At 44.7% G+C, this 12,082-nt stretch overlaps 1 protein-coding gene across 1 annotated transcript in view; it reads right to left on the bottom strand.

Moving 5' to 3' along the window:
* eif2a (eukaryotic translation initiation factor 2A) overlaps positions 1–11,578 on the bottom strand; it is a 47,121-nt gene extending 35,543 nt beyond the window's left edge. Inside the window, exons 1-4 of the mRNA XM_080185998.1 lie at positions 11,491–11,578; positions 3,175–3,244; positions 1,512–1,586; positions 971–1,089 (exon numbers count right to left, since the gene is read on the bottom strand). Coding sequence (XP_080042124.1) covers positions 971–1,089; positions 1,512–1,586; positions 3,175–3,244; positions 11,491–11,518 — 292 coding nt within the window. The 5' untranslated portion in view covers positions 11,519–11,578. The remainder of the gene's footprint in view (positions 1–970; positions 1,090–1,511; positions 1,587–3,174; positions 3,245–11,490) is intronic.
* Between the last annotated feature and the right edge of the window lie 504 nt (positions 11,579–12,082).

Genomic DNA, 12,082 nt, shown 5'->3' with positions numbered 1-12,082 from the left:
TGATTTGGTGCACTGGCCATACTAAATTCTCCCTCAGTGTATCCGAACAGATGCCCAAATGTGGCAATGAGGAAATTTTCGCGGTAACTTCATTGCACTGGAAACATAAGCCTACTTGTGACACTAATAACTAATTCTAATTTAAGTTTTAAGTTTATCAGTAGATGTTGAAAGGGAATGCAGGCATCACCACAGCTGAGCCTAATCCTGATCTGCACTTTCTGGGCTGTGATTGGTGGGCTGGGTTGTTTTGTTGGATGAATCTTAAGTCAGAACAGAATTCTTGGCTGATACCAGCCAACTTGAGATATGCACAAGTGAAACAGGACATGGGCTTAAACTTCATGTATGTGTGGTTTCCAGGCCACTTCTGTGGCCAATGACAACAAAAGGGTTGGATAGCTGTGGCTAAAAGTGCTTGCTCTCTGACTGCCAACTCTCACTTGGTGGAAGCACTTGGCTTATTACTTCCTCTGCAACAGGTCAGACGTTTAGCTCATGGGGCAGTCACATTCTATCATACTGATAGAACATCAAAATAAAATAAAAATTACTGCTTTTACTCTTTCCCAAACCAAAAGACAAATTATTGAGCAAGCAGCAACCCACCCCCACCTCCTTTCAACACAGCCATGTCATAGAATAGAATCGCTACTGTGCAGGAGGTGGCCATTCAGCCCATCAAATTTGCACCGATGACAATTCCACGTATTTATCCCTGCGAAGGACAATTTAGCAATGACCAATCAACCTAACCTGCACATCTTTGGTGTGTGGGAGGAAACCGGAGCACCTGAAAGAAATGCACTCAAACAGGGGGAGAATGTGCAAACTCCACACGGACATTCACCCAAGGCCAGAATTGAACCCGGGTTCCTGGCGCTGTGAGGCAGCAGTGCGAACTAACTACTGTGCTGTGCTAGTTGGTGCAATTACAACAAAGTGCCAAACTATAAGTTTAGTTACTCACTCATATATGGTTGCCACGTTGTCAAGATGTGGCTCTGAGGAGAGAATGCCAGCAATGCCACTCGAGGTAGGTCGAGAGAGTGCAACAGTTGACCGTCACGAGTACGCACGATTTTGACACTGGAGAGAAAAAAAAAGGAGAAACTATTCAAACAAAGATAATCAAAATTGGTTATACAGTGCTCAGTATAACACGGCACAGAAAAAGGAAAGGGCTTTGCTAACTGGCTCGGTAGGCGCTTAAATATATAAATGCAATAGCGAATCATGCATGTGGATGGTACACTTATTCATCGAGTATTGTCTTGTCTGTCAGGTCTCCACTTCTCCTGCCCATTCAAATATCAACACAGCACTTCAAAATATGGTGGCGTGATCAAGTTGCGCCAACCCCACTAACTGAAACTTTCAAGTATTAGGCTCAACATTGGTTGGAAGTATTTTGCTGCGACAGGAACGCAGTTAAAGGAGGAAGCTTAAAGTACGAGGCCAATTTTACAAATAGGAGGCTTTGTGATTAGAAACTGAAGGTCACTACTGACTTTTCCCCATTGCACCAAGCAAACAAAGAACCATCTTTGCTGAAAGTGAAGCCTTTGCAGTTTCTCCTGTCATCTCTGCAAAACACAAAAAGAGAAACACGATTACCAGAATTCAAAATGATACACACTGAAAGTATTCTTCCAGGTTCCTCCCCCCAAGAAACTATTTTGCCCAAGAAAATTCATTAAAACATATACGTATTTGAAAAATGGGAAGAGCAAATGAAGTACTATCCCCCTGTTGATGTGAGATTTGCAATAGGTAATATGATAAGCAATCAATACAATTGGTTCTTCAAACTTAATTTGTTCCTGGCTTGCTCATGAATAAAAGCATTCATTTTTAGTGTGGAGGTGATTTTCCAAAGAGCCCATCATTTTCTGCCTGAGGGATCTGAGAGACACGCAGTCTATTTCTGGACATTCTTTTACTCTTCTCCTTCTTTTGGTTTCACCCCTTTTTTGTTGGAGGTCACCACAATCACCCTTCTCCACCTCCTACTTGTCAGTCGCCCATTCCTTCTCTAATCTGGGTATGTTTAAGTGCCTTGCTTTCCACAGTGGTTAGCACTGGTGATTCACAGCGCCAGAGACCCAGGTTCCTGTCTGTGCACTCTGCACATTTTCCCTGTGTCTGCGTGGGTTTCCTCCATGTGCTCTGGTTTCCTCCCATAGTCCGAAGAGGAATTGGGTGGATTGACCATGCTAATTTTCCCCTTAGTGTCCAAAGATGTGCAGGTTAGGTGGATTAGCCATGGTAAATGCACGGGGTTTTGGGAATACAGCAGGGAGATGGGCCTGGGTAAGATGCTGTTTTGGAGAATGAGTGCAGATTCGATGAGCTGAATGGCCACCTTCCGTACTATAGGGATTCTACCATTGCCTGGCTACAGCTGGGCTAATGAGATGATGAAGAGTGATGCAGAGCTGAATCTTCCTTGCTTAGATAGAAACAGCTGTCAGCATTGATCCCTGTCCCCATCACTATTAGGAATTTGTGGCTTGGAACTGCAATTATAATTCCCCATATCCTGTTACTTAGGGACACGTTCGACACAACTTTGTGGGCCGGAGGACTTGTATTGTGCTGTAGTTTTTCTATGTTTCTATGTTACTTGATGCTAATGCACACTGTCTGTACCACTGGGAAAGTTTTAAGTTCAAAAGATAGATAGGGAGATTTGTAATTTTATTTCCTTTTCATGCCCACTGGATGTCTCAAATTGTTCCACAGCCAGTGAGGTACTTTAAGTGTTGTCATTGTTGTAGTGTAGGAAATGGGGCAGTCAGTTTGCAGGTAGCAAGCTCCCACAAACAGCAATGTGATAATCCCCACCTGGTAATCAGTTTTTGTGATACTGATCACTGGATAAATATTGGCCAGGGTTAGGGCCAGGACAGTGGAGAACTCCTCTGCTCTTCTCCAAAACAGTGCTGTGGACTCGAAAAGGCAGGCAGGGCTTTGGTTTAAAGATGGCACAGATGGGGCAGCCCACCCTCAGCTTTGATTTTTGTGCTCAAGCCCCCGGGAGTGGGGATTTGAACCAAAATCTTCTGGCTTAGAGGTGAGTGTGCTGCCAGCTGAACACCTCAGCTGACATGAACATAAATTTCATAATCCACAAACGATTCACAAGTGCAATGAAAAAGCTATACAAAATACCTGGCGAAAGAGGTATTTTCTGTGTAGGCTGGAGGACCATTGAGCATATAAATTCCTTCAGAGCCTCGAACTGTAACACAAAATCAGAAGGGTCACTGGAAACATATTTCCCACTATTCGTAAAATTACGATTTAACCTGTTGCAAAAGGTGAAAAGTGGCATTCTATATGACTTCAAGCCTAGTGATAACGTAAGGCAGCATGGCAGCACAGTGGTTAGCACTGCCGCCTCACAGCGCCAGGGATCCAGGTTCGATTCCCAGCTTGGGTCGCTGTCTATGTGGAGGTCACACATCCTTCCTGCATCTGTGTGGGTTTCCTCTGGAAGCTCCTTTTCCCTCCCACATTCCAAAGATGTGTGCATTAGGTGGATTGGCCATGCTAAATTGCACCTTAGTGTCAGGGGACTAGCTAGAATAAATGAATGGGGTTATGGGGATAGGGCCTGGGTGGGATTGTGTTTGGTGCAGACTTGATGGGACAAGTGTCCTCAGTCTGTACTGTGGGATTCTATGACTGATCAGAAGATTAACAAGATGACGATTGTGGTAATTTATCAATATGAGGTTCATTTATCAGGAGATTCAGGACAGCACTCGTTCATTCCAGTCTGGAAACATATTTATTTCATCCTTTTCTCAAGTTTGGATGATACTCTGACTATACTACTCTGAAACTGTCACTCAAAGCCACCATATGTAACAGCAGGGATTTTTGACCTTCACATCAACATGCAGAAATGCGTCCCCCTGCCCCAAGTAAAAGGGGAAAGTGTTCCAATGAAAGCAATCTCCTATCCAAATAGGAACAAGAATGACCATACAGCCCCTCGAGCCTGCTCCATCATTCAATAAGAACATGGTTCATCTTCTACCTTAAATCTTCATTTCTACCCTGTTTCTATATCTCCTGCAAGTCCTGGAATCTATCAATCTTGATATACTTTCCAACTGAGCATCATATGAATACAGTACGTGATAATGTCTCTGAATGGCTGGTATCACAAGATATAGTGCACTCTCAATCAAATAACACAGCAACTCATTATCAACTACTCTGAGAAAAAGGACCTTCATTCCAACCCTCCATGTCTTCCCTTCAGAACAGTTTTTAAATCCACTCTGTTACTCTACTTCCAATCCTCTGTTCTGTGGTAACTTCTCACAGGCATTCTGAAACTCAATGCACATTGTATCCACTGCACTTCCACCTTCCGTTGTTGTTTTTCTCAAAAAAAGAGAGAATTGTCACAGAGGTTTACAGCATGGAAACAGGTCTTTCGGCCCAATTTGGCCATGTTGCCCAATTTTTACCATTGGCTAGTCCCAATTGCCCATATCCCTCCATGTTACCCATGTAACTGTCTAAATGCTTTTTAAAAAGACAAAATTGTACCCGTCTGTAACAGCTCATTCTAGGCACTCACCACGCTCTGAGTGAAAAAAGTGCCCCTTTGCACTCCTTCGAATCTCTCACCCTTCAGATTAAACCTATGCCCTCTAGTTTTAGACTCCCCTATCTTTAGGAAAAGATGTTGACTATCTGCCTTACCTTTGTCCCTCATTATTTTACAGGCCTCCATAATATTGCCTCTCAGCCTCTTACGCACTAGGGAAAAAAATCCTAGTCTATCCAGCCTCTCTTTATAACTGAAACCATCAAGTCCTGATAGCATCCTATAAATCTTTTCTGCACTTTTTCTAGTTTAATAATATCCTTTCTATAATAGGGTGACCAGAACTGTACACAGTATTCCAAATGTAGCCTTACAAATGTCTTGTACAACTTCAACAAGATGTCCCGACACCTCATCTAGATTATTCATACATACATCAGCAAAAGCTAAGGGCCCAACCACTGATCCCTGTGACACTCCATGTGTTAAATTCCCCTCCCCAGCTTCCGACCCCCTTCCCTTGTACTGAAGCTTGAACATCTTTCCAAGGGCATCTTTCCAATAACAATCCAATATTGTGCCTATAGTCTAGTAAAATACCACAAGGTGCTTCATGGGAATGATTGAACAGAATTTGGCACCATGTTGCATTAGGAGATAACAGCGTCAGTGACCAAATGCTTGGTCAAACAAGTAGGTTTGAAGGAGTGCCTTGAGAGAGGCAAGGCCATGGAGGAATTCAAAATCAAGGTGTTGCGTACAAGGAAGCCAATATAGATGAGCGAGCATGGGGGAGATGGGAGCTTGTGTGAGCAGCAGAATTTTGAACAAGTACAAATTCACACAAGGTGGAAAATGTGAGTTTGGCTAAAAGAGCTTTGGAATAGTCAAATCTATGTTTGCTTTTTCATTTTTTAAACTTCCGTACATCATTGGAAGAATTGACTCAAAGACATAGTGTAAAGGATGAGCAAAACCTGGATTAATTTCAGTAAAAATTAACTCATCGAGACTTACTTAACCGCCTCACAGTGTCATTTCATAGCACTCAGTTTCTACTGGAGGTCAGCTGTACACTTTCAATGAATAAAAAAAGTCAACAGAAACATCTAAACGACTTGTTAAACTTAACAATTCTATGCTTCAAAGATGCAGTATTATGAGTCTCCTATCTCAGAAGCACAAAGAAACCGCACTAATGTTGTTCAATATCAATCATGTTGCATCTAGGACAGGTAGATCTTTGAAGAACATTATTTTTGTCTCTGACACACCCTGGGGACATTTGCTTTTATTTCCAAAAATACAGGTTTCTCCTACAAAAGAATTATACTGGGGCAAAGAAACTTGGACTGGTCAAATGCTTGAAACTTTTGCCCAGAGGGAGCACAGCTACTGTTTAACCATGGGTTCAAGTGCTCCACAGAAGCAGTTGTGTCTAGGACGGTGGATAGAGGAGAGCCGGTGGATGTGGTCTTTCTTGATTTTCAGAAGGCGTTTGACAAGGTACCTCACAAGAGGTTATTGCAGAAGGTAAGGGGACATGGAGTTGGGGGTAGGGTGTTAGCGTGGATAGAGGATTGGTTGTCAAATAGGAAGCAGAGAGTGGGGGTTAATGGGTGCTATTCGGATTGGCGGTTGGTGACTAGTGGAGTGCCCCAGGGGTCGGTGCTGGGGCCTCAGCTATTTACCATTTATATAGATGATCTGGAGGAGGGAACCGAGTGTATGGTGTCGAAATTTGCTGATGACACCAAGATTGGTGGAACGGCAAATTGCGCGGAGGGTGTGGAGAGTCTGCAGAAGGATCTAGATAGGCTGGGCAAATGGGCCAGGAAATGGCAAATGGAATTTAATGTTGGCAAGTGCGAGGTGGTCCACTTTGGTAGGAATAATGGTAGGAAGGACTATTACTTACGTGGCGAAAAACTGCAGCAGGCGACGGTGCAGAGAGACCTCGGGGTCCTTGTGCACGAGTTGCAAAAACCCAGCCTGCAGATGCAGCAGGTAGTCAGGAAGGTAAATGGGATGCTGGCCTTCATAGTGAGGGGGACTGAATATAAAAGTAGGGAGGGCTTGCTGCGGCTGTATAGGGCATTGGTGAGGCCGCAGCTGGAGTACTGTGTGCAGTTTTGGTCGCCGTACTTACGCAAGGATATTTTGGCCTTGGAGGGAGTGCAGAGGAGGTTTACTAGGCTGATACCGGAGTTGAGGGGGTTGAGCTATGAGGAGAGGCTGAATAAACTAGGCTTGTACTTGTTAGAGTTTAGAAGAATGAGGGGAGATCTCATTGAGACATATAAGATGATGAATGGGATGGATAGGATAGAGGTGGAGAGACTCTTCCCGCTCAGAAAGGACAGTAGGACTAGGGGGCACAGCCTCAAAATAAAGGGGGGGCAGTTTAGAACGGAGTTGAGGAGGAACTTCTTCACTCAAAGGGTGGTGAATCTCTGGAATTCTCTGCCCGTTGAGGTGGTGGAGGCTGCCTCGCTAAATATTTCTAAGACGCGGGTTGATGGGTTTTTGATAAGCGAGGGGATTAAGGGTTATGGGGAGAGGGCAGGAATGTGGAACTGAGCCACGACAGATCAGCCATGATCTTATTGAATGGCGGGGCAGGCTCGAAGAGCTAGATGGCCTACTCCTGCTCCTATTTCCTATGTTCTTCACCAGAATGAACAACACATTACCGTCAACTACCTCAAGACAATTTGCCTCCTCAAAAATGGATGCAAAATATTCCTTTATTTGGACAGTGTAATCTGTTTTCTAATATTTTAGGTTTGATTTATCATTGTCACATGTAGGAGGATACAGTGAAAAATATTGTTTCTTGCATGCTATCCAGACCATCATTCAGAGTACATGGGGAGAAGGAAAGGAGTGCAGAATAAAGTTTAGTTACAGATATGGTGAAGAGAATGATCAGCTTAATATATGACAGAACCCTTCAGGGAAGAAGCTGTTCTTGAACTGGTTGGTACGCATTCTCAGATTTTGAGTATCTTTTCCCATCAGTAAAAGGTGGAAGAGTGTACTACGTTCAGGGTGCATGGGATCCTTAATTATGCTGGCTGCTTTTCCGAGGCAGCAGGAAGTGTAGATCGAGTCAACGGATGGGAGGCTGGTTTGAGAGATGGACTGGGCTACATTCATAACCCTTTGTAATTTCTTGCAGTCAGAGCAGGAGCCATACCAACTTGTGATAAAGAAGACACTTTCTATAACGCAGCTGTAAAAATTGGAGAGAGTTGTAGCAGACATACCGAATTTCCTTAACCTCCTGTGAAAGTAGAGGCATTGATGGGCTTTCTTAACTACGGGGCCAGCGTGGTGATCTTGACACCTGGAAACTTGAAGTGCTCGACCATTTCCACTGATGTAGACAGGGGCACTTCCTTCACTACATTTTCTGAAGTTGATGACTACCTCCTTAATTTTACTGAAATTGAGGGAGAACATAAGAAATAGGAGCAGGAGTAGGCCATCTAGCCCTTCGACCCTGCCCCGCCATTCAATAAGATCATGGCTGATCTGAAGTGGATCAGTTCCACTTTCCCGCTTTCTCCCCGTAACCCTTAATTCCCTCGTCTATCAGAAACCTATCTACCCGTGACTTAAATATATTTAACGAGGTAGCCTCATGAATCCAGAGATTCACCACCCTTTGAGCGGAGAAGTTCCTCCTCAACTCTGTTCTAAACTGCTCCCCCCTTATTTTGAGATTGTGCCCTCTAGTTCTGTTTTCCTTTCTAAGTGGGAAGAATCTCTCTACCTCTACCCTATCTAGCCCTTTCATTGTCTTATATGTCTCTATAAGATCCCCCCTCAGCCTTCTAAACTCTAACGAGTACAGGCCCAGTCTATTCAATCTCTCTTCATAAGCTAACTCCCTCACCTCCGGAATCAGCCTGGTGAACCTTCTCTGTACTCCCTCCAAGGCCAATGTATACTTTCACAAATAAGGGGACCAAAACTGCACACAGTACTCCAGCTGCAGCCTTACCAGTGCCCTGTACAGTTGCAGCAAGACCTCCCTGCTTTTATATTCTATCCCCCTCACTATAAAGGCCAACATTCCATTCGCCTTCTTGATCACCCACTGCACCTGCAGACTGAGTTTTTGCGATTCGTACACAAGGACCCCCATGTCCCGCTGCAGCTTTTCACTCTTTAAATAATAATCCCTCCTACTATTATAGAACATAGAACATTACAGCGCGGAACAGGCCCTTCGGCCCACAATGTTGCGCCGACCAGTCTTATTTTTAAAAAAAAACATTGACCCACTAATCTAAACCAATCCCTTTTCGTCCATAAACCTATCCACCAATCTCTTAAATGCCCCCAAACTAGGCGCATTTACAACTGCAGCAGGCAGGGCATTCCAGTCCCTCACCACCCTCTGGGTAAAGAACCTGCCCCTGACATCCGTCCTATAACTACCCCCCCTTAATTTAAAGCCATGCCCCCTCGTGCTAGCTTTCTCCATCCGAGGAAACAGGCTATCACCATCCACCCTATCTAAACCTCTAATCATCTTATATGTTTCTATAAGATCCCCTCTTAGCTGCCTTCTTTCCAGTGAAAACAACCCCAAATCCCTCAGTCTCTCCTCATAGGACCTCCCCTGCATACCAGAGTGGATAACCTCATATTTGCTGAGGTTATATTCCATCTGCCAGGTCCTTGCCCACTCACTCAGCCTATCCAGATCTCTCTGCAGACTTTCCACACCCTCCATGCAATTTGATTTTCCACTCATCTTCCTGTCATTGTCGTTGCACCATTTCACCAGATTCACTCTTTCCTGTATTCTGTCTCATCTTTGCTCAAGATCTGAGCCACCATGGTGGTATTATCAGCAAACTTGAAAATGAAGGCGAGGCAGAATTTGGCCACACAGTCGTAAATGTATTAGGAGTTTAGTAAGGGGCTGGGAACACATCTTTGGTGGCACCAGCGTCGAGGACAATTGTGGCAGGGGTGCTGTTACCTATCCTTACTGATCGCAGTCTATGGCGCAGGCAGCATTTCAAAAACTTATGCCAGATAATTCCCACTTCTACAAATCTTTTATTTTCTTTAAAAAAATGTAAAACTTGTTATCACAAAAATAATTACAATTGTCACTTCCTCCAAATACCCTCTTTACTGCATCTGCAAGTCACAGGGAAACTACTGTAGATGTAAATCACATCTAAATGTTTTACACCAATTTTTGAAAAGTAATAACATTGTGGTTGATCAATTTGGGAGTCAGGGGTTTTTTTCTCCGTGTGCCAAAGGTGAACTGAATTATGTCCCAAAGAACTAGGACACCTACACTAAACCATTTTAAACAAAGGCAACCACTCACTCATATAGCATAAACAACTCAGGGAATCTCATCTGGGAAAAACAGGTAAGTATTAGAGGAATTACAAAAGATGATCCAAAGCAAACAGATGCTTTCAAGCAGTATTTAAAAGTGAGAGAGAAATAGCAAGGTGTCAGACAGAGAAGGTCCAAAAATCTCTCTTCACAATCGCCAATGGCAATATCCTACCATTGTCATCTGGGTGCTAAATATAGGCCTGTAACACCGATTTTATTTCTGGGTTACACTGCAACTCTATATGCTCACCACAGTTTATATCTGTATCAAAGTTTAATATACTCTGAGCAAACACCTTCACTGCATTCACTCATCATTTGCAATTGATATTTATTCAATTAAGGATTGACCCAATCAGGAATTATTAATATACAAATATGAAGTTAAAGTTTGATTATTTTATTTAAGAAACTAGAAACTGGCTATATTATTCTTGTATTCTGTCTGGTCATCCGAAAGAATTAACATACAATTCACCCACATCAAAAAAAAATCCAAGATGCAAATTTTCTAATGAAAAGCCATCAATTTGAAACATTATCCATCACCCACTCTCAACAGATGTTGCTTGACCTATATTTCCAGCATTTAGTTTTCCCACTTCATTTCACTCCTTCTGGTTGTCTGCTTTGTTTTCAATTTGGTAAAATTTAGACAGCTTATTTCTCACCCTCACCTCTCAAAATAAGAAACTTCCATCCAGAACCCCCCCTCTAAATGCAAGGTCACCAATCCTCTCCCAGGTCAATGATAGGGACAGGGGAAATGGGAGCAGGAACAGCCACTAAACCCTCCTGAGCCTGCCCCACTGTTCAATTAGATTATGGCTAATTTTCAAACTCAGTGTCAGTTTCCCACTGGCTTGGGTCACTGTCTGTATGTTCTTCACATGTGCATGGGTTTCCTCCAGGTGCTCCAGTTTCCTCCCAAAGTCTGAAAGATGTGCTAGTTGGGTGCAATGGCTACGCTAAATTCTCCCTCAGTGTACTCAAACAGGCGCTGGAATGTGGCAACTAGAGGATTTTCACAGTAACTTCATTGCAGTGTTAGTATAAGCCTACTTGTGACACAAACTTAAACTACAAGACAAAAAGAAAAACTGACTAAAAGAAATTCCTCCTCAGATCAGTGCTAAAGAACCTGGCCCTTACTCTCAGACTGGGTTCTCTGGTCTAGATTCCCCTTCCACCTGCCAGGGGGAAACATCTTTCCTGGAACAACCCTGGGAATCCCTGAAAGAATTTGTTGTGTTTCAATCACCTCTGGATACCCCTTCACCTGCTAATAGTGACCACCCTATAATAGTGGTCCCTGGGCCTTTCCACTGTTTGCTGCAAACCTACACCTTCCACCACCATGTTAGTGCACACACAAATGTCAGGAAAACTATTGAATTACAACAGGTAATTCAACGTCAACCAACCACCTCCGGCATCAACAAAGCATAAGCAGCACATGGAAATCGACATTATATGCTGTTTCAGCAAGCAGAGACCGGGCTACTCCATTTCATAAACCTACACTGATTGAAATAACCAACCTGCCAGCAACGGCGTGGACTGCGCCATCTTACACCGGAAATAGCCTCATTATCCCCGCCCCACACCGGTTCCACAGGTCGCGACCCCCATACGTCTCCTGGCACCACGCCCCCTTACGCAGGCCACGCCCCTCCGCGGGCAAGAGGTGAAGGAGTCCCGCCCACTCCTTCACCGCCACGCGCCCTCTCCGAGACCGCGCCCCCTCCACGTCATCCCGCCCACGCGTGGTGGCCCCGCCCCTTTTCAACCAGCACCGCCCACTCGCCGCGACCACGTCGCCATCATCGCCTCCCGTTGCGGCCAAGCTCCTTAAGATCACCCCGCCCCCTTCTAACTCGCCCGCCCCTCTTCGCCGTGGCCGCAAACCCCTCCACCACAGGCCACGCCCCTTCTCCCTCCCCTCCCCGTGCCACGCCCCCTAGCCGCGCCCCCTTTCACGGCCAGCATCGCATTGACGCCACGTCCCCTTCCTGCCACGCGACAGTCCTCCGACCCGCCCCCTCACCGCAGCCCCGCCTCTAGTTTTCGCCACGCCCCCTCGACCCGACCCGCCCCCACCACTGCGGCCCCGCCTCCTCCCTGTTGAAAGAT

Source organism: Carcharhinus amblyrhynchos, chromosome 3 (genome assembly GCF_965287045.1).
Source record: "Carcharhinus amblyrhynchos chromosome 3, sCarAmb.v2.hapA, whole genome shotgun sequence".
Lineage (NCBI taxonomy): Eukaryota > Metazoa > Chordata > Chondrichthyes > Carcharhiniformes > Carcharhinidae > Carcharhinus > Carcharhinus amblyrhynchos.
The sequence above is the reverse complement of the archived record's forward strand: the minus strand, read 5'-3'. Positions and strand labels throughout refer to the sequence as shown.